Source organism: Ambystoma mexicanum, chromosome 6q, assembly GCF_040938575.1.
Source record: "Ambystoma mexicanum isolate Mex_15411 chromosome 6q, UKY_AmexF1_1, whole genome shotgun sequence".
NCBI classification, from domain to species: domain Eukaryota; kingdom Metazoa; phylum Chordata; class Amphibia; order Caudata; family Ambystomatidae; genus Ambystoma; species Ambystoma mexicanum.
This window is the reverse complement of record NC_090937.1, coordinates 743,967,486-743,991,131: the sequence shown is the minus strand read 5'-3', so window position 1 is coordinate 743,991,131 and position 23,646 is coordinate 743,967,486. Positions and strand designations below refer to the sequence as shown.

The window sequence follows — 23,646 nt, the reverse complement described above, 5'->3', positions numbered from 1 at the left end:
TTCATGGTTGATAGCCAGTTCTGTATGTCTGGGTGTTCGATGTTATTGGTGAGGAGTAAGAGTTTTGTTTTGGAGGGGTTGAGCTTCAAGTATGCACTGGACATCAAAGACTGGATCAGCAAGAGGCAGGTTTTGAGCCTATCATTTATTTATAGAGCTCCTTTATCAAAAGGGCTGAACAAACAAAGTGGTACAATAATATGTAAGTTAAGCAAACTAACCCAAAACAAAGGCAAGGCTTCTACTGTTCAAATTCTTGCAAGCTGAGTAATCATGAAAAGAAATTGTGAAAAACCAGTATCCTGCAGATGCTGCTTAAGGCACTCCTTAAACCACAAAGTAGGAAAGAGCTGACTTTCCAAGGGAAAGGCGTTCTCAGTTTCAGAGCCCAAGGTTGAAAGGATCAAAAGCATGAGGGAGCATGCAGCGATGTACGGAATTCAAAGGTTGAGAGGAAGAAAGAAGAGATCTGAAGGTTGATGAAAGTAACTAGACTACAGTGAGAGTCCGGAGGTAGAGCATTAATACATTTAAAGATAATACAAGAAAATTAAACTGGAAAAGAGCAGCCATAGGAAGCCAGAGAAGTTGAGCGAGATATGGAGAGATGCTAGCAGAGAAACTAAATTCAAAAAGGACACATTGAGCCGAGTGCAAAATAGAGCAGACGGGTAGCAGACCATAATTTGGTAAACCAAAGTATAATGAACTTCAATAGTTGAAGCAAGAAAGAACTAATGTTAGCAAAAATAATTAAGTGGATGTAAAAGTTAACAAATTATGGATATTGCAAATATTAAATAACTGAAACCGACAAGTACACAGAACTGAGAGAATTGTTTCATGACAGGAAAGATTAGAGTAAAATATTAAACCAAGAATGTGTGGGATGTTTATTGGGCATTGGGGCGGTGCTGAGGTACTAATTGTGGATTAAGACTGCAACGTTTGTGGCTGATCATGCCAAACTGCTAGATATGCCATTTGACAGTATATCTTTGGTACCAAGGTTGATGAGTGCCTTTGCAAATGTAAAGTATCTCCCCAAACAGCCAAGTCCTTTGGATGCTTAGCCCCATCCTCTGTTGTGGCCCAAGATAGGTGTCCCTATTCTCTCATCTCATCTCAGCTCATGCCAAATCACTTGCCCCATCTTCCAGGTTCCCCCTAGGGCATTTGAGCACATGGTCCAAACGAATGTAGCGATACAGTATAAAGGGACCTGGAAAGACTTAATTATCCTGAAAGCCTTGAAATCCCACGTGAACAGGTGGTAGTCATCTTGTTGGAAACTCAATAAATAGACTCGCCTATCAGCATCATGATACCAATTTTCTGACATCTTCACTTGAGGCTTACACAAGTTCCAACTCCTCCTGCAGTTTCAGCCCAGCAGGACTGCCTTGTTCAGATTACTCATCCTGCAAGACCAGAAGAAAAAAAAACAATTTGGTGTGCCAGCCCTGCACAGTTCTAGACCATTCTAGGTATCAAACTCCCATATTTGAACATAAATGTTTTACTTTATTTGACATATAAAGAAATGTAGGTTTAAATTAATCCACACTGTGTAAAGAGTCGTACAAATACTTTTACATTACTAAGGACTAAGAGGGTGATGTTTAGCCATTACATCTGATGTGCTGATCAATGTCTCGGGGCATTCTAGGGTGGCTCCAGGTCCGATTGTCTTCCTTTCTCTCCAATCTATAACAGCATATGTAATATTGGGTTCCAGAAACAAAATGTACGGCATAGGGAGTGATCACATAGCGCAGCTAGTTATTTTCCCCTCTTTAGTTCCAGAAACGAGAAACCCTGTAGCATGTCTGGTGGTGTCAATTCATGGCCCGGTCACATGATCTGACCCCAGCTTGCAAGGTCAACAGAACCTTCTCTCCCTGGCCCCCCTCATCCACACTCTGGTAGCTCAACAGGTTGCTCCCATACCAGTCTTCCTAAGTCTTCTAGAGATTCTTATTTAGGAATCAAGGTATTCATGTTGTCTCTGGAAAGAGGTCAGGCAAGTTTGTTTGTTTGTTTATTTTATTTATATCGCGCACCTGACCCGGAGGTAATTGGGCGCTATAGGATAGTAGTGGTTACAAGGCATAGAATAGACAGTTATATGCATGAATATAGTTTTATCATTCAAGGTAAAGTTACAATGTACATATATACATATTAAACATTATACATATTATACATTGGGTCATAGCAGTAGTATGTGCCGATCAGCTAAAGGTTAGTGGTATCAAGAGCTTTTGTTTTTATTTAGTATCCAAGTAATAGCATGGCTTCTGAAATTGTTAAAGGTTTGAATGGTTTGAATATTCTGGGGGAGAGTGTTCCAAAGCTGGGCGGCTAATACTGGGAAGCTAGAACCTCCGGCTCTATTTAGATTGTATCTGGGCACCACCAGACATGGTATGTTGGAAAGATCTGGTGATTCTGTTGGATACCTTCCATGTGAACATATCTGTAAGGTGGGGGGGGGGGTTGGTGGTTAAGAGCTTTGTGAGTGAGGCAGATAGTTTTTAGGGCAATTCTGTCCTGTATAGAGAGCCACCTGTGGTGCTTTCTGGTTTCTGAGATATGCTCTCTTTTGGGAATATTCAGGGCGGCTCTGACCACGTTATTTTGCATGATCTGTAATTTATTTAAGATGGTTTTGTTTGCTCCTAGATAAAGACTGTTGCAATAATCCAATTTGGATTGTATGAGTGCTCTCGCCAGAGTAAGGCAGCTAGTGGGGGATAGTAAAGGTCTACAGGCTCTGATCAACCTGCTGGTGTAGGCAGTGGCCGATGAGGTCATTTTAATCTGCTTAGTCAGGTTAGACTGGGCATCGAGGTAGAAACCTAAAGTTTTTACATGTTTGGCAATGGGTATACTGTTCCCATCGATGACAATATTTGTGTAGTGAGGACTTAGTTTGAGAAGTTTGTTAGATGATCTGACTAGGAGTAATTCAGTCTTATCATTCAGGCAGAGGCCATGTGTGGCCATCCATGCCTGAATGATGATGTAGACTTTGTTGATCTGTGCAACATCTATATCATAGGTTCCTGAGAGGGGTAGGAGTATCTGAGTGTCATCCGCATAATTTGTGTAGGTGACACCCAAACGGTCTAATTTGTCAAATAGTGGCTTTGTAAAAATGTTGTTCAAAGTGGGCGAGACGCAGGATCCTTGAGGGACTCTGCAGGTGATGGGGATGGGGTCAGCAGCTGCTGAAGGTGAGAACACTCGCATAGTTCTGTTGGTGATGAAAGATTGGATCCAGGCAACTGCAGAGCTGGAGAAATGGGCCGCTGAGGATAGGTGGTTACAAAGTATGGAGTGATCCACCAGATCAAAAGCCGCAGAGAGGTCGAGTAGAAGTAGGATGGCCATCTTTCCTTTGTCTTTCAGTTCATCGATCTAGCTTTTGAGGTCGACAAGTGCGGTTTCTGTTCCATGCTGAGGTCTGAAGCCAGATTGACGGGTGCCGAGTAATTTGTGAGCTTCAAGATAATCTTGTATTTGCAAGTAGGCTATCCTGTCCAAAATTTTCAATAGAAAGGGCACTGTCGTAATTGGTCTATAGTTAGTGGGTATAGCCGGGACAAGGGTCTGTTTTTTAATATTGGTAGAACCCAGGACTGTTTGAGGTTGCTTGGGACGGAATTATTAGAGAAGGAGGAGTTTACAAGTTTAGTAATGAAAGGGGCAAGATCTCTAGCTGCATCTTTTATAATCTGGGCTGGGCAACTGTCGCCCTTGCAGTTAGATGGTTTAAGAGACGCGATGATTTTGTGGACTTCTGGAATGGTGACTTTTTTTAATGTGAAACCTGAGTTAATCTGAGGGGTAGGGGTAGGAGCTGGTGTAGTGACTGTTAGTTGGGATCTTTTGTCAGCTATTTTGGTCTGCAGTCCTTAGATTTTATTGGAGAGGGCATTTTGAATGCTGGTACACCAGGCTTTATCCTTAGTGCATGTATCTGGCGGTGGGTTGGGGTTCTCTAGTTCTCTTAGAATGGTGAATAATTCTTTAGTACTGGAGCTGGCTTGGGCTATTCTGTCATTATAGGTTTCTTTTTTGGCCTGGATTATTTTATTTTTGTAAGTGGCAGTGATAGTGGCCAGGTTAGTTTTGTTTTCAGGTGTAGGGGATGATTTCCAACGTGATTCCCATTTTCTTTTTTCAGTGCAGAGTGTTTTTAGCTCTGGAGTGAACCACGAGTTAAGATGGACAATGGGTTTGCTTTTACGTAGTTTTAGCGGTGCAATATCATCAATGGCTTTAGTCATGGTCTCATTGTAGATGTTAATTAGGGTGTTAGGATCATTGGTGTCCGGTAGGGCATTGAGTAGGGGGACTACGAAAGGAACTAGAGCATCTGCTGTGATGTTACGTTTATTCCTTGTGAGGCGGGGGGAGCAATAATGGGCTTTTTCTTTTCCAAGTTGTTGATATGCAATTCAAATGCGATAAGGTGGTGGTCTGACCATACTAGTGTAGCCGGATCTAGTGGGGTGATGGTGCAGTTTAGTACCGCAACCCAGTCAAGTATCCTTCCTTTTTCGTGTGTGGGTTTGGTACTAATTTGAGTATAGCCTTGGTCTAGTAATGCAGAGGCTAGAGAGATGGCGTGTGGGTCGCTGGTGTCCTTATAACCGAGGTGGAAATCTCCTAAGATGATATTTTGCGCCGTGGGTTTGGTGGTGTCAGCTGCTAAGGCTGTGATATCTTCTTCAAAGGACCCCAGAGGTCCCGGAGGCCTGTAAATGATATGTAGTGTGATAGTGCTGTTGGGTGAGGTTTGGAACTTAACTGAGAGGAGTTCACATGATGCCAATGGCGAAGGGGTGGCTAGTCTTATGTTGAGAGTGTCTTTAAAGATAATGGCTATTCCTCCTCCGCGAGCCGTGGGTCTGTCTGCACGGAGAATGGAGTAATTATCTGGGACAGCTAGGGCAATAGAAGGGCCTGCTGCCTCATGCAGCCAGGTTTCTGTCATTACAAGGAAGTCAAGGTTATTGTTCACAATCTCACTCAATAACTCTCACATCAAACTCCATTTCTTCCATAATGGAAGTTATATGCCTCACTCATTTCTGCCCAATGTGGTTGTACCTTCCCTTAACATCAATCACAGCAAAGTAAGCAGTTGTCCCACACTTTCGGGTTCTGGTTCCTCAAAAACCAAAGCTTTGTCTTTTCTGCCGTCCGCTGCTGTGACATCAAAATCTTCCCAAATTGATAGTTTAATTGACCACCATTGTTTTCATGTGAGGGAAATCATTAGACTGTTCATAGATGCTTGACAGAACACAATGTCAGAGAGGTGGGTTTTAAAGGTAGTGGACCAAGGCTACGGCCTGCCTATTTTTTCAAAAAGAATCCCAAAATTCCCCAACTTGACTTGGCTTTATCAAGAACCTCGCCTCCTTCAAGAAATCTGTCTTCCAGCATCAAAACTAACAGAGGCACTAGTTGATGATACAATTACTTTGTTAAACCTTACAGGAGAAGTAGAATACACAACTGATATGTTCCTAGAAGAACAGGGTATTTTATCGCGTTTATCAGAAGAAACAACCTTAAGACCAGCCTCAGAATTCACACCTAACCTTTCAACGGAAAATGTTATTGATCTTTTCCACAAGGCAGTAAGTAAAGACTTATGGGACAAATAAGAAAACCAAAACACGAGACAGTTTAAGCATAAATGAAAAACTTATCTCGAGACCCTTGCTAAAGACAAAACCATAATCACAAACCAAGGGAGGCAAAATCATCTTGATGAACAGGGAGGACTATATAAGTGAAGGAGAAAAAACATTTATATGACAAAGCATGCTATCAGAAATTAAGAAAAAACCTTTAACTGACTTGCAATGGCAATGGAATTCTATGAGTAAATCATGGTTTGAGCTGGGATTACTTTCAGAAGAAGAATATCTTTATATGTGCAGCAAGGATTCTGTTATGGTTACCATTTACTTTATTCACAAAATTCATAAACAATATCATACATTTCCAACACTTAGACCAATTATCAATGGCATCGGAACTCTGACAGAGAAAATCTCCCACGTTTTCTGAGCCCCATACCAACATCAAAATTACCAGGTAAAATATTCACAACAAAAAAAACATTAGTGGGCAACTACAAATGCAGGAAATGCAAATTATGCCATGCTATGGTTCATGGCATGAAAGATATTTTACTTCATAATGGACATTTTAAAAACATTAATCAATTTATCAACTGCAACACTACTTATGTAATCTATGGCATTAGGTGCACTTGCAATAAAATATGTATCGGCAGCACGATAAGACCTCTAAAATTCTGAATTTTAGAGCACCTATGATCAACAAGGAACAAGGACATCAGATACAAAATCACAAGGCTTTCAACATTGAACATTTTTTGGTCTCGAAATCATCAAAAAACCACCAAGAGGAGGGAATCGAGAAACCCTCCTTCGAAAATTTGATGCAAAATGAATTTGTATAATGGATGTCTGTGAAAGTGGTTTAAATTCTGACTCTGAGATGAACAACTGGTTATAAACATATGATGCACACAGCAGAAGATGATTTACAGCCCTCTGTAATATGGTGTCAAGACATATTTGGCTATACCAATTCCACTTGACTCCTTTCTCCTCTATCTTCTTTTCTCCTTGTTCTTTCTACTTTGTTCCCTCTCATTCCTCTACTCTACCCTTAGTCCTATTATATTTATTTCTTCGGGAGTCTCTGTTAATCTGATAATGCACTGCAAATTTCTATTCTACAACCAATTGATCCATTCCTCTTGATCAGGAACTCTGATCACATTTTTTTCGTGACTAGAATAGATATGACATACATGACATTTTTTCATCCAACTTATCTGAGATTTTATCATTGTCACTTAAGTAATACTAGCTTTTTCTCTTCCTTCTCTGAAAACAGTACATGTTTTCCTTTATCGTGGCATGTAGATAATATGTAGTTATCTTTCCATGTATCTACTTTGTGGCCACATTTAGTGAACATTATACAAGAGAGTACATATGCTAGGAATTCTACAAATAAAAATACATCTTTTTTTAATTCAATCACCATCCATGACATGCAATTTCTTCCAAATGTAATATCTGGCACGTTCTACTGTAAACATACTGTTAAGTTGGCACAGTGTATGATCATCCCCTTCCCACCATTTTTGACCTTTTGCTGTGAAGCAGTCACACAACTGGGATCTATCTACCTTGCCTGACAACTACCCTGTAAACTCCAAATTGTGGAATTGCTACGAGCCAGCATTTTCTGACTGCAATCTGTTAGATACATTCTGCTGAATAGAGCAATGGCGCTTGTTCCAGCAGCGGAAATTGGGAAAGGCTGCTATTCTTGTTACTTCGTGTTTCTTTAAGATATATTTTGGTTAATGCTATTTATTTTTTCTAACATTGTAATTAAGGAACATTTTTTTAAAACGTCACTGTACTCACATATGCTATTACACCTGTACATCTGTGAGGCATTTTTTAAATTTACTTTTTCATTGTGTCCCGTCAGTAACCAGTGTTACATGTTTTGAGGAATGCGATTTGGTTTACACATTTTGCAAGACCACTTCCTACAAGAAATAGCTGCCATTATGTGGACTGAAAAGATAAATGCCAGTCCAAACAGTGGGTCTACCGAGGGACTGCAGGCAGAAAAGGTTTTCTCTAACATTGCTTTGAAAAATTTCAGGTAGCACCATAACCTTGTTTGTCAATTCGTGTTGAAATGAAGTAGTTGCTGTAACAAGCGGGCGTAAAGAAGAGCCTTCTACTCTAGTAGGCCCTCCTACTTGTCGAACTGTTTCAATCTCCCGTTTTGAACACGCTGGCTGAGATCAGGTTAAGGATGCCTGTAGTGTTAGGTTCTTTCATCTCCCCAACGCTGGCATCATGTACCCTTGGCCTTTAAACTAAAAGGCTTCTTTTTCCAAGTAGTTTGCAAATAAGTTGCTAGGTGACTCCTGTTGTATGTGGAAGGCGATATTTCTCTTTACACCCCCTTATCTTGGAGGGTGGTGAGCATTGTATCTGCTGCGCTTCCTAACTGTAGCTGTTTTGTGTACAGCGTTGTTGTGCAGTTAGTGAGCATCTGAGAGGCTAGCTTTTGCCCAAGTCTCGTTTAAAGTGACGCCACAAACCATAGCCTATCACTCCAAGCTTTTGGTTGGAATGCTCCAAGCTCAAAGCAGATGTTAATCATTCAAATGTGCATACACACTTTTAGGCTTCTAGGGGGGGGGGGACCCCGATAAAGGGCAGTGAGAGGGCGCTCGTTTTTGTATGGGGACTGGTCCTTTTGTACTGCAAGTTTCAGCGTATGTTGTCCACTGTTTGCTTTTACTCGTCCTGTCATCACGGTTGCTCCGTGTATGCAGTGTTGTGACACTAGATCCGCGTGTTTTTTGGCGAGGGGCTTTTTGTCATGCTACTTTTCGATAAATCTTCTCTTTAAAGATGTACATATTCTTAGTCTTAGTGAATTATTCGACCAGTGGCCCTATTGTGGTAATAGATAGCTATAGAGGTTGGAGTTCACAAGTTGCAAATGCTGCAATTACTTTTGGTAAATTTATTTTAACAAATGCTCTGCTTTTCATTCTTATCTAATTAGTTATTTTAATGGACACGTGCACGTTTTTCGATTGCCGACAGTTTTCTTCAGATTGTATGCACATTTTGTTCGCCTGCTCCGTGCCTGCCATTTTTTATTGTTTTGGCTTTTAGCCATAAAACCGTTACCAGGCATTATTTAGTATTTTTTAAAGTCGTTCATCTTCTCATTTAAAAAGTAAAAGTTTTGTACTCGAGTGAAATATAAAACCTGAATGACCAATAACCACCTACACATAACTTGATCGTAATTGGATAAATGTGTGCTTTGTTCAGTGAAATGATGCAAAATGTAGTGAGGGGCCCAGATATTCCTGCCACCCAGAAACCTACAAAGACCTTGGAGGAGGGGTATTTGCGGGGGGGGGAGGGCAGGGGTGGAGGGCTTTGTTGTGAGGAATTTGAACATCCATACCGTGGGTGTGCGCTCGCTTGGGCTTTTTGGACATTTTTAAATAGAATGTAATGATGGTAGATCAATCTCCCGAAAATGTGTGGGTCTAATCAGCACACATTTTCCTATGCTCACTGCACGACATACGCATAAACCCATGTACTCTGGGTGAGCACAGTAATCTGGGTGAACACAGCCTACAGGTGCAGTCTCCCCTGTCCTTTTTAGCTGGGATATGACAGGAGGAGTACACAGTGCCTCTCCAGAAGGGGGAGGGTCAACCCCCCCTGCCATGACCAGCATAATAACCTAACAAATGTTCCATGGATCTGCCCTGTCTTTTAGTTGGGACCTGCAGCTGGTGGCAGCAATTTGCACACTAATGAGAGAGTAACTCAAACAGGCCCACATGGGGCCTGGTTGCAGAGGTTACCAAAGGAGACCGGAAACCCCAACAAGCTTTCATATGTAGCTGTGTCAACCTGAAGCCAGCTCCCACTCTCAGTATCAATTGACAATGAACTGTCTTGTCTGGAACTGCTTGTTTACAGTAGGGGAACCCATACATAAGGTACGAGAATGTGGTGTGCAGGAGCCAGAGAGCCTGGTCTTGCTTCAGCTTCATGGGAGGCCTGCCGCTTTAACCAGGAACCACAGAGAGCTCCATTAACCAGACAGACCCTTTGATCCACAACAGACAGGAAAATGGGTGGGACTTAGTATTACATGTTTTCACCCCTTTAGTTTTTCTGTTGCAAAGCACTCTGGTTATGACCTCATGCATACAGGAGATTGTTGGTGGGGACTCAGGATTGCTTCATTAAGGTAGACTTGGCCTAAACCAATCTGAGTGGTCCATTTGGTTTTATAGCCCTCTTTTGGCAGATCATCTGAAGACTTTGCAAGGAGTAGCAAGAAGAACTCATCATTGGACCCTGCCTGAAGGTACAGTGTGCCTTACATCTTCCGCTAGTGAAGGAAGGCCAGCACCTCCAATGCGGGAAGCAAGATCCCTCCCCTAAACATCTCCCAGTGAACAGACGGAGATGCAGAATACAGAAGACCCTCCAGCAGCTGCAGAACCGGTAACCAGCAAGCACACAGAACATGCCCTGCTAGGCTCTGCAGCAAGCTTCCTAGGTAGAAAGTGCCAGAAGGTCTCTGAACCTAAAACCAAGGACAAGGCGGGTGCCTGCAACACACTTCCCAGCTTTGGGCCATTTGCCTTAAAAGACGACAGAAGCCCAGTGAAGAATCTGGGAGAAGTGCCACAACGAGCATCTACCAATGTCCACATTAAAGGACATTTTAAATCCAGTCTAGTTCCAATGAGCTGCAACCGACTGCAACACTGACCATTGTTAAGCCACAGTCGCTTAAAGACATCCAAGACATCTCGACCAGTGCTTCGGAAGCGCTGACCAGCACTGAGACAACGATTCCCGACCTCGAGCCGCCGTGTAGGCCAGCCTGCAGCCGTTCGTCCAGCTTTGCTCGCCAAACTGTCTTGCCGCCTGATGCCCACAGCTGTCTTCCATCTTGAATGTCATAGAAGCCTGGAAAGCTCACTGCAGCCAGCTCGACCCTGTTGAGCACCAAGAACACCTACAGCACAAGGTACATTGTGGTTCTGTCCCTCTGGTCTTTCCTGGAAGACCCCTGGAGACATTTTGAGACCCATTGCTTCCTTTGTGCTGAAACAAAGTAACCTTGAACTGTTGCAATTATTTACCATACCAACTTTCCTAATGTCAGTAACCAGAGTGCATCCCTTTCCCTTCTTTGAAACTGTCGTCTGCATTCCTTTACAGGGTGGGTTGTATTTCGTAGTGTGACTAGAACTGTCTGTTGTGATAATACAGTAGATATTTTTTATACAACCTTGAATGGAAAGCCCCTTTTATCATTGGGTAATAATTGTATTTTCGCTGTTTTGGAACTAACCAACGATCCATGTAAGCCTGCCGTTCTGTCTACCTTACCAAAATTGGACAAGGAGGTTTATAATGTGCTTGTTATTCCAATCTGTTCGGATCTGTTCTGGTGTATTAGTGGTGTGGAGACTGATTGATGTTTTAGAAACCGATATTCACCCCTGGACCACTGGTACTGTGGAAGTTGATTCGTCACAGTTTTACGGTGTGCACAAGGCTGTCCATTGTGTCTCAACGTGTATTTTATGACGTTTTCCCTACAGTATTTAACGTTCATTGGACAACTCTCTACACTTCAAAAGGTCAGGGAGCCACGCATGTGCTACTCCTTTCATTTAATCAATAGTTAGTGGTACATGTATATGTACATACCTAATGTTTTCTACTGAGGGAATCTGGTGATTTTTATTTAGCATGCTGTTGCTTTGCTAATTGAAGACTACCGAAGTGTCATCGTTGCAAAGCGTTCAGCGAGGAAATGTAAAGATGCATCGCAATTACGTGCCGTGTACTCCATGTCTTACAACCTCCAGTGATGGGCCATATAGTGGCGCAGCAGTGATGGGGATGCAGTTTCCATAGTTACCGGTTCCTTGGAGGGCTAGACCTCTGTCTAGGGTGCTGTCGGCGTGCATGGAGTTTGAGTAACGCAAAGTCCCAGAGAAGATCTGTCGCCGCCTAATCCATTTTTAATTGCACTCCTGAGACTTTGAAGTGAGGCTGCCGACCAGGCAGATACTGGTCAACATTAAACAGGCGGCAGGCCTAAACTCAAGTTAGGCCTCAGCTGCTCTGCCCTCCTGGTAGCCTCGTTCATTAGAAGGCGGTACCAGCCTGGTAGCGCCTTCTAATGAATGCTTTAGGGGTTTCTATTCCTTATTGTCGTTTGTGCGTATTTTTTATAAGTGTGTGTTCACGTTTACAATACCTAGATGGGATGACTGTACATTGCACCAGCAGAAAAAGGCCCAGGCCCTTTGCTCCCTCGCACTTTATAATTCCTCTACGAAACTAAAAAGGCCAAACTGGTGCAACAAAGAAAGAAAGTGGTTTAAGTCTAACGGTGGGATTAGGTTGAATTGGGAAGGCGGTCTCGGCATCTGTGTCTGTCAGAAGGGATGATAGGAGCTGTGATAAGTTACTTTGACAACCGCTTACTCGCAGAGAGATTAGGGCCAGTTCATTTGCAGGTTTGTGTTCAGCTTTAAAAGACAAAATGATACTTAACCTCTCCCACGGACAACCTCACTGCTCCTCGGATTAATGAATATTGGCCTAACAATAAATTAAAGCAGCGGTTTTGATGTACTGCTCTTTTTAAATCTCATTTTTCTTTGTGTCCTGCAATTCTCTGACCATGATGCTAAATTTTAATAGAGCTAATCCCCCCTGGAAAAGAAGAGAATGCAGTTTTTGGATTATGTGTTAAATGTCTCCTCGTTTGCTGTCACTCTTGATGCGTGCAGCACAGATAGTCAGTAAACTTCGAACCTGTGTTTTGCGTTATTTTACTTCAAAGTAATTTTAATTGCAGTTTGCACTTGTCTGTGAGGTTTTCTCTAGCAGTATGATTATGATGATGACAATAACATTCATTTATTCTAATGTCTTGGTTCACTATTTGGAGCTATTCATAATGCATGAAAATTAAAGCTGGCTCCATAGTATTTTGTTCATATAATTGACCAAATGTAGGCACTATACACATAATACGAATACATACTTTTTGTCTTTTAGACCTATGCTCATAAGCATTTTGGCCTTGTGGAGGAGGATGGAAATAGGATACCATCAGTAATGCAAACACAGCTAAGCAGAGCTTATTAGCTCGGGGGTAGATCAGGGTTGAAAAGAAGCAGAGCTAGACAATGCTAGCGATTCTTGAATCGCAGGGCACTGGTCCGTCTGCGCCTCCGAGTGGGGTCGGTCATGATCGGTCGAGAGACACCGCTCGTACGCTTTCAGGCTCGGGTGATAGGTCGGCACGATTCGCGGGAAAGGGGAATTGTTCTTGTCATGCCCGTTCCAGGTCCCGGTCCTCGATGTGCTCGAGACTGTGTGCACCTGTGATGTCTTCGAGGAAGACGTCGACGCCTCCGAAGAAGTCGTCAACGCCATCGGCGCCCAGGCTGTCGAAGGACACGCTCGGGGCTCCGGCCTCCAGGCCTGCGTCGACGCTGTTGATGCCGTCGGCGCCGCGTTCGTTGTCAACGCTGATTCACTCGATGTCCTCAACGCCTTTCGAAGCTGTTTCGACGGGGGTACCCTGGGGCACAGTGGAACCCCCTACAAAGGCTCTGGCCAAGGTCGGCTCTGGCCAAGGTCAAGCATGGCTTTGTTCCCCATTCTGTGCCTTCTTACCGCCATCTTGAGTACATTTCAGAGGTGGATAAGAGCTCTGATGATGTCATGGTGATACGGTGCCAGATGAGATTCTCTCAGGCCATAGCCAAATTGAGGACCTGCGTCAGTCCCTGCACGACGCCAGTGGTCTGGACACCTCTCCGGAGGTGGAGTTTTGTAGACCTGAGCCTGGCACTCATGCCGACTCCTCGTACCGGCGCCTTATGTCTAGGGTTACTGAGTACTTGGGGTGGTCTGCTCGCCCAGGGGATTTTCTTCAGGATGACCTTACGGATATCCTTGACCAAGGTCCACCAACTGACCCGGTACTGCCGTTCTATATGGCTCTACAGAGGAGGGTGGCGGCAGCCTGGACTGCTTCGGAGGGTCTCCCGGCAGTGGGAAAGTCTTTGCCGCGAAAATACCGTCCAGCCAGTAGCAACCCCTGCTACTTGACCAAGCACCCCACTCTGGAGAGTTTGGTGGTGCAGGCGGCTACAGCCCCGGCAAAGCAGGCGGCGTATCCTACAATCCCTCCTGATAGGGACGACAAGCGTTTTGATGGTTGGGCGAAGAATGCGTTTTCTTCAGGGGTATGGCGCTTCAGGCGGCCAACTCCATATGTGCCTTGTCTAGTTTCACGCACACTCTGTGGAACTGTGTTTCCTTAACAGCTGAACATATTCCCGAAGGGGACGAACGGGATGGTTTCCTTGCTATGGTCCAGGATGGCAAGGATGCCATGTGTGAGGCCTTTCAGTCAGGTTTGGATATGGCAGATTGCATCAGCCGGTCCATGGCGGCGAGCACCGTAATACGCAGGTTTGCGTGGTTGCGGAAGTCGGGGTTTGCTCCTGATGTGCAGGCCCGGCTCCTCAACATGCCCTTTGACGGTGAGCATCTTTTTGGCAGCAAGGCTGACGAGAGCCTTGAGAAGTTGCAGACCTCCAAAGCTGCAGCAAAGTCGTTGGGTGCTGCAGTTCGACAACCTCTGCCTTTTCGTTCTAGGGGACCGCAATGGAGGGGAGGTTCCTTTCCTTATTACTCATCCTTTGGTAAAACGAGAGGAGCTGCCAGTCAAAGAGGCCACAGTAGGAGTGCCAGAGGTGGAAAACAAGGTACTCGAGGTGCCAAGGCCGCTCAGGCAGTTGCCTCTTTGCCCTCAGGCAACGCCGCAGCCGCTTCAGCTCAGTCATGAGGCCATGTCCCATGGTTTGCTGGTTGGGGGAAGGCTGGCGCAGCATCTTGTAGAGTGGCATGCCATTACTTCAGATGTGTGGGTTCTGGATATCATAGCCCATGGCTACTGACTTCCTTTCCGGCAGAGGTGTCACGAGAATCCACCGGGGAATCTCTCTTTGCAGAGTCCGGATCCGCTCCTTGCGCAGGAAATCCAATCGCTGCTGGAGAAAGGCACCATAGAACTGGTGCCTGTAGCGGAGAGGAACAAGGGATGGTATTCCCCATATTTTTTGATTTACAAGAAAGACGGGGGATTGAGACCCATCATGGACTTGTGCGGTTTGAACAAACTCCTCAGGAGGGACAAGTTCAAGATGGTTACTCTCTCTCAAGTCCTCCAGTCCCTTCAACTTCAGGACTGGTTGGTGTCTCTCGACCTCAAGGACGCTTATTTTCATGTGCCGATCCATCCAAAGCACAAGAAGTACCTCAGGTTCGCGGTTGGCGACTCGCACTTTCAGTTTCAGGTCCTGCCGTTTGGATTGACCTCAGCCCCAAGGGTCTTCACCAAGCTCATTGTAGTGGTGGCAGCACATCTCAGGAAAGGGGGGATTCACGTCTACCCCTACCTGGACGATTGGTTGATGAGGGCGCGCTATCCTGAGCAAGTCCTGGATCATCTGTCCGTCACCTGCCACTCCCTCCACAAGCTGGGCTTCTCCCTCAACTTAAAGAAGTCCCATTTGACACCAACTCAGAGGCTCCAGTACATCGGAGCAGTGGTCAACACGTCCCTGGGGCTGTGTTTTCCTCCCCAGATGAGGGCTCATCACATTCAGCAGATGGTGCACAAGTTTCAGCTTGCCCAGAGTCTCTCAGCGTTCGAGTTCTTGAGATTGCTCGGCCTCATGGCATCCTGCATTCTTCTGGTGCCAGAGGCCAGGTTGCGGATGAGATCCTTGCAATGGACACTCAAGCTCCAGTGGTCTCAGTCCTCTGGCAGGATGTCGGACCCTGTTCAGGTGCCATCCTCGGTCGCCCAGGACCTTCTGTGGTGGGCTGTCGAAGGCAGTCTGATGAAGGGGGCTTCTTTTTGGCTACCCTGGCCAGAGGTGACGATAGTGACGGACGCCAACGAGTTGACAGTCAGCAGTCATTGGTCTCCGTCGGAGTCCAGACTCCATATCAATCTGTTGGAGCTGAGGGCCGTCAGGCTTGCCCTGAAGGCTTTTCTGCCGACTGTGCGAGGAAAGAATGTCCTGATCCTGACGGACAACACAGTGGCCATGCACTACCTCAACAAAAACGGGGGGGGGGGGCAGGGTCACTTCCTCTGTGCAGGGAGGCGATGCAGCTCTGGTTCTGGGCCATCCAGCAGGAAATTGCGATCTCGGCAGTTCATCTGGGCGGAGACGAAAACGAGTCGGCAGACGCTCTGAGCAGGCAGAGCACGATCTCTCACGAGTGGGAGCTGGCTCAGGAGATTCGCCTGGAGATCTTCGCCCTTTGGGGGACCCCTCAAGTGGATCTCTTCGCCTCCAGTGTCAACCGGAAGTGCGAAAGGTTCTGCTCGCGAGAATTTCCTCCAAGAGGAGCCTTAGGAGACGCGCTCGTGGTGGACACTGGTCATTCCCACTGCTGTACGCGTTTACTCCAGTCCCCGTCATTTCGCAAGTGCTGCGGAGGTTACGGAGGTTCGGTTCCCGGATGATCCTCATTGCTCTGGCGTGGGCCGGGAGGACGTGGTACCCGGACCTTCTCGAGTTGTCCATCTGCCCTCCATGTCGTCTTCCCTACCGAGACTCTCACGGGAGGGGAGGGGGGAGGGGGGTCAGGTTCTCCATCCAGAGGTCAGATCCCTCAACCTTCATGCTTGGTTTCTGAAAGGTTGAGGTATAAGGATTGGGACCTCCCTGAAGACGTGATGGAGGTGTTGCTTTCGGCCAGAAGGCCTGCAACTAAGTCCCTGTACCGTTGCCATTGGTGAAAGTTCTGTGACTGGTGCAGGGTTAAGAATGTGGATCCTTTTTCATGTGACATTCCTATGGTTCTGTCTTTTTTGCTTTCTTTGGCCCACAGGGGCCTGCAAGTGGGTACCATCAAAGGTTACTTGGCGGCGCTGTCCATATTTAAGCGCTCGTCTGAAGAGTGTTCTTATTTTAAAATTCCTTTAATTTCTCAGTTTCTAAAACGGCTCACTAATGTGTTCCCTCTGTCACCTTTCCAGGTGCCCGGTTGGGATTTGAACCTTGTCCTCAAGTTTCTGATGGGTGCTCCGTTTGAGCCTTTGCATTCATGCCCTTTGAGACTGTTAACTCTTAAAATTGTATTTTTGGTTGCGGTCACTTCTGCTCGCAGAGTGAGTGAATTACAGGCACTTTCAGTTAAGCCACCCTTCACTGTATTTCAGAAGGACAGGGTTGTCCTTCGAGTTCGTCCTTCCTTTCCTCCGAAGGTGGTGTCGGAATTTCATTTAGGCCAGGAGTTTGTTCTTCCGGCATTTCATCCTCCACCTCCTGGTAAGGAAGAGGAGAGGCTCCATCCTAGGAGAGCTTTAAGCTTTTATATTTCACGCATGTCCCGGGTCAGAGTGGACGATCAACTCTTCATTGGTTACGCTGGAAAGCGTTTGGGACAAGCTGTGACTAAGCAGACTTTGTCTCGCTGGCTTATTCTGGCTATTTCTGAGTGTTACCGCTTGCTGGGAAAGACCCACCGTTCGGCTTGCAGGCACATTCTACCAGGGGTATGGCTGCCTCTACTGCCCTACAGAGGGGTGTTCCAATTCATAACATCTGTGATGCAGCCACCTGGGCTTCGGTCCATACTTTTGTACATCACTACTCCCTCGATTCCATCCGTGGGCAGGATATGGCCTTTGGCAAGGTCATCCTTTGCTCCGCAGGTTGATTGGGCATTCTAAATTTCTTTTTCTAAATTCCTTTCCCACCTCCTTGCATTGGTACTGCTTTGGATGTCTGTCATAGATATGGAATACGTCGGAGGACCCAATCCCCTCGAAGAACAAGTTACTCTCTTACCTGGTAACGTTCTTTCCATGGGATGGTCCGACGACGTAGTCCATTTCGCTCCCTCCCTGCCTTCCCCGCTACAGAATTTATTATGTGATTGCAGCTTAAATTTCCGCAAGGCTGTGTGTGGTCAGACTGGCAGAAGACTGGTGCCACACGTTCTGGGTAAAAACTACAACTGAGGCTACGGGCGTCGTGCGTCCTACTTATAACATCCAGTGACGACGGCCATCTGAGGAGGTCCTCGAGGGCGGCGTATCAACGTCATCGACGCAGGACGCAGACACCGAAAGATTTTCCGAAGCAGCACAGCTGTGGTGATTACTGTCATAGACATGGAATACGTCGTCGGACCATCCCATCGAAAGAAAGTTACCAGGTAAGAGAGTAACTTGTTCTTCTTTTCCTTCCCCCAGAAGCTCACTGTCTCCAGAGCTCTGGTTCTCTCTAGGCTGGACTATTGCAACAGCCTCCTTCTAAATCTGCCTGCTTCTACTCTCCACCCTCTACAACTCATCCAGAACAGAACAGGACTGCGAGACTTGTCCTTGCCCTCAGGCCCAGGGATCGTGTCTCTCCAGGACTGAAATCTGCACTGGCCCCCAGTGGCTGCGAGGATTAAGTTCAAAACCCTGTGCAGTATCCACAGGCCCTTCTGGGGTCTATACCTTCAACTCTCTCTTCCCAAATATCTTCCTTCTCGAGCTCTTCGCTCATCCGCCTCCAACTCCCTCAGGGTCAGTCGCTTCTCCAAGCAACAAGTTGGTGGTAGATCTCTTTCTTCGGCTGCGGCCTCCCTCTGGAACAGCCTCCCAGCCCCCCTGACAGTTGAGGAGAATCATCTCTGGTTCCGGAAGCACCCCAAAACCTTTCTCTTTGTTTCTGCTTTTTCTCCTCCTCTCCCCTGCTGACTCTCCTGTCCGAAACTGCACTGGTTACCTGGCCACCCTTTGATCTCGGGCCCAGGTCCCCTTCCCCGCCAGTTGCACACCTAAACTGCCTTCCCGGCAACCCCCACAATTGGCGACTGTTTCTGTATCCCTACAGTCCCACTTCTAGCACTTGACACCTGATGCCTGCACTTAACCCTTGCCACCAGCTGGCTGTACTTTTACTTATTTTTATTTATTCTCTTATCCCATGTACTGTACTGTCCCCTCTGCCTCCCCATGCACTTGCGCGATCTGAATGACACCTGGCCTAGTAGGATCCTGTCTCTGTCTTCCCTCTGTTCCCTCTGTGTATAGGCGCATTATAAATGCCATATCCTATCATGCAGTTCTGTGGTTGTATGGAAAACGGGCTGGAACGGAGATCATGTGGACCAGTTGGCTTCTTTAATGCTACCCACAATGTCACATCCACAGTCATAGGAGCCAATAGTGCAGAGCAGCAGTGCACCTTTTGATGGCTAAAAAGGCTGCTGAAACCATATTTGCTCCGTGGAGAATATTTGTCAGATGAGGTACCTTTGGAAGGAAAACCTAATCTATCCGAAAGAATATTAGAAAGTGAAGTAATTTGTTTACTTTTTTGTACTCAAACCTTCTGGGCAGGTCTGAATTCTAGAACTATTTTCAGAATTTTAAAGAATGAATATTTAGAGTTTAGCTGATCTGATTTTCGATATTGTTGCAACATACACCAGGCTTAGTATATGCTGGAGATCAAAGCAGACAATTCACGCCCACCAACTTTGGCGTCAGTCCTTTTTACCTCTCTGACAGGACTGGACGCCTTGCACCAGCAGCAACAAATATTTTTCTGCAGTGCCTCATCATTATTTTTTAATTATTTGCCACCCCAATCCACGACCCCCTAACCAACATGCAGTCAGCATGTACTAGTGATTACTGGTTTTACCCCCTGCACGTCCTTCGTCAGGAATTTTCTTGTATCAAACAGCCACCAGTAGTACTGCCTGAGATGTTTGGGGCTGAACCAAAAGTGCCATACTTGCGTATCCTGCGACGTCCTACGATCTTGTGCACTTTGTCGTAGGTTGACCCAGTGGAAGGACCTGTTAGGTGGGTGGTCTCTTCATTGTGTCATGAAGTTCTTTGCCTCGCAATTTCAAAGAACCTGCAGCTCCATTGAGGGAAGTGCTCTTTTCTTCCTAGCACCTCACCATGGAGAATCAGGGTTTTGAGGGGTACATTGGATCTTGCAAGAACCAATTCATTGAGTTCATTCATGAATTTCTCTGAAGAGCAAATCATTTCTATAATTTTATAAAGCAAAGAAATCGAGGGCGGCTGGGCCTGATGGCTTATCCAGTGACACCCTAAAAGGTAATCTTGATTTATGGACTAGCTTATTGGCTAAGGTTTTTAATAACATCCTGGCCTCTAAGGTAATTCCACCCTCTTGGCAAACAGGATTTGCAGTTCCAATTTTTAAAAAGGGGACCGTATGCTTCTGGCTAATTATCGTCTTATTACCTTACTGGATGCGAGTACTAAAATCTTATTTTTCGTTCATTTTAAACCACATTGAGATATGAGTCGGCAGAAACAAATCACCAGGGACCATACCAATCTGGATTCAGGTGTGGTATTGACACAGACCAAAATCGATTCATACTAAATCTGCTGCAAGCTGAAGCTGTAAAGAAACATAATCCCTTATATATTGCATTTGCGGACTTAACTGCTGTTTCTGCCAGTATCAATGTGGCCCATTTGTGACATAAATTGTATGCTTCAGGCTTCCCTTTCATACTGGATATTGTCATTAATTTGCAATCATACACTTCGTTATCTATAAGGCTGGATGGAAAAGGATTAATGTCCAGATCCAAAGGACTATAAGGCTTCCATTGCTGGCGTGATAGTAGCATGCATTACAGAGGCGTATGCTGGCCATGGCAAACCTGCCCCTAAAAGAATTCACGCACATGGGGGTCAGGGCTAAGAAAGTCTCTATAGCATTTCAGAGAAGTTTCCCAATGGACATGATCTACTCTGTCTGACCTTTGTAGATACTTTTTGATGAACACCAGCACTGGAGCAGACACTAGTTTTGTGCAGGCAGTTCTGCACAATCTATTTGCTTGAATAAGTCCCCTCTCTCTTTAGGAGATTTATGTTTGGTAATCTTATCACAAGTATAGAGAACAAAGGACGAGATGTTGGAGTGAGTAAAAGTTACTCACCATAGTGACTACTGTACTCCTGATATGCAGTGCCTTTTCCTCCTTGGTCGCCACCCTCCAACCCCCAAACAGATGTAGCTAGTATATTACATCTGAAAAAAAAGAGGACTGAAGGCCATTGCCCACTTGGAAAATGTAGTCAAAAAGCCTATTTGCTGAGCAAAAATGTGCCAGTCCCCTCCCAATGGGAATTATACATAAACGTATGCAGGAAAGGGAATTATAGATTAGGAGTACAGTAGTCCCTACATTGAGTAATTTTTTTTTTTTTACAATGTTTTAATGCTCTAGGCATTTAGATTGCTATGTATTCTTTAAACTTTCCATTTAGGCTGCACTCTTGTACATGGTCCCCTGCCGATACATCTATTATAGTTTTATCGACATTCAACAAATTACAATGTGAAATGTCTGTTTTGTAATCTCTAAATATTATTCACTTTTTCAACAGATTCTGGCTTATACAGAAGGTTTGCATGGAAAATGGCTGTTCACGGAAATTCGAGCAATTTTCTCTCGGCGCTATCTTCTTCAGAATACAGCTTTAGAGATCTTTATGGCAAACAGAGGTAACATCATAGCAGGGAAGAGTGTGCTTTATGTATGTAGACTGTGATGCCTTTTCTTATTCTTACACTTTTTTGACAAATAATGTTGTACTGAGAAACCCATATTAAAATACATGCGTTGTGCTTGTTGTCTGCATAACACTGAGAAACCGGGAATTGGTTTGTCCACCTCTGGAGATTTGGCAAGGCCCATGGATTGAAAGCCTAAAACTCCATGGAGTCACTGCACATTAAACCCTTAATCGAAAGTCAAACAATGGGTTTACAAGAACACCTAGTTCACCTTTTGGTAGAAAGGTTGTTCACTCAGGATGTACTTTCTAAACGTTGGATGGTCTGGTTCAGATTAGAGCATAGCATAAAAATGCAATCTTAACAATAAAATCTGATTTTCAGGATTTTAGCATAGCAATTTAAACAATTTATTCATTAACAAAAAAATACCTTGCAATAATTTAACAAAACAAAGGTTAGTAAAACCATGAACGGAATAGTAATGTATTAATACTGTTTTTAGAACAATAGCATAAATAGCTTTTAAATAAGACATTTCATTAATATATTATGTCTTCGTTCCTCTCAAACACTAGTGGTTGAGACTGTTTTCTCCTGAGCACTACAGCTAACAAGTCTGTAGCCTCTGGCTAAGCTGGAAACTAAGACTCCTTCAGGCAGTCTGGATTGAATGATGTGTATTCCCACAGCCAACCCGTTTGGTGATTTACCATCACATGTTAGCGCTTCTAAAGTGGAATAGCCAAAAAGTGGGTAAGCACAGGGGCTGTCCGCAAGGTTAGGGTCCCCTTGGTTCATAAACATTTTTCAAGCTGCGGAACCGAAAGGAGTTAGCCAAATTAGGTGTGTTGTGGGCTGTGATGCACCAGTGGGACTTCTAGGTGTGCTGTGACAACACCAAGTACTGTGTTGCACCAAATCCTAACCTGATGGTCGTTTCAGGGCTTTTTTCTCTAGGACGGTATTCAATATGGTTTCTAGGATGGTATCCAATGTGGGTGTATCTCACCGGATACCAATTTGGGCAACTAAAGGGAGGGATACTCTCTCAAATAGCAGTGCATCGACACCAGTTCACAAACGGTGTTGAAAGGCTGGTGGTCTAGGGTATAGACCTTGGTGAGGTGTGGATGTTTATATGCTCACTTTTGAAGAGACTCCTACAGGATGGCAGCTCCTGTAGGAGTATCACAAAGCAACTGCAGTAGATTTACAGATCTCTCTGGACCAGGAAGCCATGATAAATCAAAGGCAGTTAAGCATTTAAGCTTAAAGGCATTTAAGCAGTGCACAGGCATCAATGTCAGCTCAATGATAAGCGGCCATGGGGCTCCAATGATGGAGCTACTTTTGGCTCCATAATTGGGGTGGAGAAGTACTGTTCCACATGTCAAGCAAAGCTGAGATGAGTGACCCCTGACATTCCTTTAGTTGACAATTTTGAGTCGTTATTGGGCTCTGTTCATAGTGCAAAGAGCGAACATTGTTAGTCAGACAGACACTCATCTGAAATCTGCTTGATCAGAAAACATTGCATCATACAGTCTGTCTATCATATTTTATTCAAGTTTTGCTAGCTATTCCAGTGACCACTGTTAATTAATGTGTCACAACAGGGGAAGGCTCCCCAATTTAACGCTCTTGATTGATTGACATTCAGCCCCTTAGAATAATTTGAGAGATGTGAAGTTCTTGCAATTTTAGTTGAGGATCATCTGCTACCCTTCACTAGAGTCACCTGGTTCAATTGGCTTCTGCCTGAAAGATGCAAACTCTTCAGGAAAAACTTACATCCACTTCACAACAAAACTTTGTTCATGCAAGGATATATTTCAAAACGAATAAAAAGTAAGTTCACAAACCGGCTTACAATAGGGATTTCTTTTACCCGAGGGCCTTGCAGCCAAATGCTGTGACCGTGCCTTAGGAGACCTTATAACAAAAATATATGTCTTGTTATTATCCCCACCAAATGGGTCATTGGAAAGGTCTAGCGGTAGTTGTGCATAAAGCTGAAACAAAAAAAAACAATTTTGGGTCCTTTCATCAAAACTACAGGGGAAAAACGAAAGAAATCTGGGGCAACACAGCTGAGACCGTATCTGACCACACACAAGTTATTTGTTTAATGAAATCGCTATGCGTGTTGTAGGTGATTAATTGCCATTGTTGAGGAGTTATTAATTTTGTATCTTTCAGTACAAGAATGTGCATCATGCTCCACATTTATGGCCTCCTTCAAGTCGTCATATTCAAAGTGGCCTGATTTGACAAGCATTTTCTGTGTCTGAAATTAAACCTGATATTAACCTCTTTGAAATCAAGTGTGCTTATTTAATTCCATATGATCACGACAAAGA

The 23,646-nt window shown here is 44.8% G+C and overlaps 1 protein-coding gene across 3 annotated transcripts in view; it reads left to right on the top strand.

Annotated features, from left to right (window-relative positions):
• The window catches only part of LRBA (LPS responsive beige-like anchor protein), a 3,444,508-nt gene that overhangs the window by 2,526,501 nt on the left and 894,361 nt on the right, over positions 1-23,646 (top strand). For all 3 annotated transcript variants that reach the window (XM_069631262.1, XM_069631261.1, XM_069631263.1), the window contains exon 41: positions 21,154-21,271. In XM_069631262.1, coding sequence (XP_069487363.1) covers positions 21,154-21,271 — 118 coding nt within the window. The remainder of the gene's footprint in view (positions 1-21,153; positions 21,272-23,646) is intronic.